Source organism: Colobus angolensis, unplaced genomic scaffold (assembly GCF_000951035.1).
Source record: "Colobus angolensis palliatus isolate OR3802 unplaced genomic scaffold, Cang.pa_1.0 Scaffold362, whole genome shotgun sequence".
In the NCBI taxonomy this organism is placed as follows: Eukaryota; Metazoa; Chordata; class Mammalia; order Primates; family Cercopithecidae; genus Colobus; species Colobus angolensis.
Genome location: NW_012116955.1, coordinates 313,121 through 316,301, shown reverse-complemented (window position 1 = coordinate 316,301; position 3,181 = coordinate 313,121). Strand labels below are relative to the sequence as shown.

Below are 3,181 nucleotides of genomic sequence, written 5' to 3'. Positions count from 1 at the left end.
GCTTAATCCATTTAAAAAGCCATTGAATATTTGAAATAGAGGAATGACAGCATCTAACTAAAGTTTTAAAAGATTACTCTGGCTACCATGTGGATACAATATTAGAAATGAGAGCTAGAATGGAATGGAAAGAACACTAAGACGACTTGCAGTATTGGATCCCTTTCCAGTCCTAATTGCTTTGAATGCATTTGATCCTCTTAGGATATGGAGCAAGGAAATCAAGAAAAGCTGTAAGCTAATAGAGTTGCCAGTAGCCGCAACCAGTTCACTTGGGAATAATTCCACAGTCTTGTAGTCCTGTATTGATGGCTATAGGTAGGTGAAGTGATAGCGATATCATATGGATACACAGCACCTAGGTATATACACAGACTCTGAATACATCAGCTGGAGATAAGAAGGTCTCCTGTACATAAGAATTTCTCAAGCTTGCAGTGAGCCGAGATTTTGCCACTGCACTCCAGCCTGGGCAACAATAGAGCGAGAGCTCAAAAAAAAAAAAAAAAAAAAAAAAAAAAAAAAAAGAAATACCATTCTGGACATTGGCCTTGGCAAATAATTTATGACTAAGTCCCCAAAAGCAATTGCAACCAAAACAAAGAAAGGACCCTTATTAAAGCTTCTGCACAGCAAAAGAAATTATTACAAGAATAAACAGACAACCTACCAAATGGGAAAAAAATATTCACAAATTATGCATCTGGCAAAGCTCTAATATCCAGAATCTATTAATGTAAGGATCTTAAATTTACAAGCAAAAAACAAACAATCCCATTAAAAAGTGGGCAAAAACATAACAGACACTTCTCAAAAGAAGACATGAAAAAATGTTCAGCATCAGTGAGAAGTGCAAATCAAAACCACAATGAGATACCATCTCATACCAGTCACAATGACTATTATTAAAAAATTTTAAAAAATCAGATGTTGGTGAGATTATAAAGAAAAGAAATGCTTATACACTGCTGGTGGGAATGTAAATTATTTTAGTCACTGTAGAAAGCAGTTTGGAGATTTCTCAAATAACTTAAAACTGAACTACCATTCAACCCAGCAATTCCATTATTAGGTATATACTCAAAGGAAAATAAACCATTCGACCAAAAAGACACATGCACTTGTATGTTCATTGCAGCATTATTCACAAGAGCAAAGACATGGAATCAACCTAGATGCCCACCATCTGTGGATTGGATAAAGAAAATGTGGTCATATACACATGGAATACTACACAGCCATAAAAAGAATGAAATCATGTACTTTGCAGCAACATGGATGCAGCAAATTGTCAATTTTAACTCAATACTATATGTTTTATTGTATATTTTGTAATAATATTTTATTTTTTATGGTAAAATTTATAAAATACTTGATAGAAGGATTCCAAATTAAATATTATCTGCTTAAAATATATCCTTAAACTTATCAAATTTTATTTTTTTCTAAGCAAAGAAGTTTCTCATTTAACAGTATAAACCCTGATATTAATATGATTGGTGGCTGAATTAATGGCATTCATAATAATTTGGGGAGTATCATATTTTACGTATTTTACAAAAATAGTGCTGCCTTGTTAAATAAAACATTTTCACTATGAAATGAGGTAATTTATTTTGAAAGCTGAAAATGTGCAAGTATATTATTTCCCTCTTTAAATACGATCATTTTTATTGTAAATGTGCCAAATAAATGCCATCTGCCTTACCTTAGGATTCTTTCCAGTGCTTTTTACTGTGGAAAGTACTTTGGAGTTTATCAGAACAATAGTAGATTTATACTTAATTAATCGGGTGCTTCTACTAGTTTTAAAGTGAATAAATGAAGAAGAAGTTATATAAAATTATTTTGTGTACATTTTGAGTCCACTTTTATTTGGAAACAATAGTTGAGCTGTGATATGTAGAAACTGAGTCAGTAACATTTGCTATTTGTTGATTTCTAAAATCTGCTCATTTTATAATGGAAAACAATCTTTCTAAGGAAAGTATCACCAGGTAGTAAATGCCAGAGTTGGCACTTGAACTTGTTTTCTTTCTCCTAATCCTCTGCATTAGTAAGAGTCCTCCAGAGAAACAAAACCAATAGTATATATGTGTGTGTGTATGTATGTATGTATATGTGTGTATATGTATGTGTGTATACATTTTAAGGAATTGTTCCATGAGATTGTGGAGGCTGGCAAGTCTAAAATGTGCAGTTTGAGTCTGAAGACAGTCTGCTAGTAGAATTTCTTCTTCTTCAGGGGAGGTCAGTCTTTTCTAATAAGGTTTCAGCTGATTGGATGAGGCCCATACACATTGTGGAGGGTAATCTGTTTTATTCAGAATCTACTGATTTAAATATTAGTATCATCTAAAAACTACCTTCATGGAAGCATTTAGAATGTTTGATCAAACATCTGGGTACATGCCTAGCTAGGGTGACACATGAAAATAGCCAATACATATTCCTAGACCAGTCTTGGGTCTTCTTATCTTAGATTGATTATGTTTTCCAACTCGACTGTGAGTTGTTCAGAGAGGCTGCACTCTATCATGTAGCTTCCTGGACCTTTCCCTGTTAGTATGTGTTCTGAATTTCAAAAGGTAAAATGATATATTATGCTTGTTAATTAAGATTATTTTCTCAAATACGGGAATGTTTACATGTGAAGAGTTTCATATATTGCTTTTCAGAGGAGCTTAATTCTAGCAGATGTTTCTTAGGAATATTGCTCTACTATGGTTTCACTTTTAAAAGTTCCTAATACTGACTGGATTAATTGTAGTAATTTAACATTTAAACCTAATTTTAGAAATTGTCAGATCATGTTATTGACCATTCAGTTCTTCCAGAAGTTTCTTGCTTTGTTTTCTTCCTAACTCTGCCATCTTTTATAGTCTTTTAAATTATTGACTATGTTTATTATTTCCTTTCTCCTTCCTTCCATTACCAGAAATTTATTGAGTGTCCACTGCATGCCAGGCACTTTACTAAGCATTGAGAATAGGTAAATAAAGACTTAATTTCTGCATGTGTGGAATTTACAGGTAATATTCAAGTGAATAAAGAAATACATGAGTACTGTTTGTGTTATGAAGGAAATGAACAGAGGACAGTGATAAACAATAATAGAGGATTTCCTTTCGCAGTGTAGTTAGGGATGTACCTCTGAGGAGGTAATATTTAGGCTGCCAGT

General features: G+C 33.0%; 1 protein-coding gene across 3 annotated transcripts in view; it reads left to right on the top strand.

Moving 5' to 3' along the window:
• Window positions 1–3,181, top strand: part of ME1 (malic enzyme 1, NADP(+)-dependent, cytosolic) — a 235,038-nt gene that overhangs the window by 61,641 nt on the left and 170,216 nt on the right. Inside the window, exon 4 of one of the 3 annotated variants that reach the window (XM_011953473.1) lies at window positions 2,939–2,992. The exons of the other annotated variants lie outside the window; for them this stretch is intronic. Within the exon in view, the coding sequence (XP_011808863.1) occupies window positions 2,939–2,992 (54 nt within the window). The remainder of the gene's footprint in view (window positions 1–2,938; window positions 2,993–3,181) is intronic. 3 annotated transcript variants of the gene reach the window in all.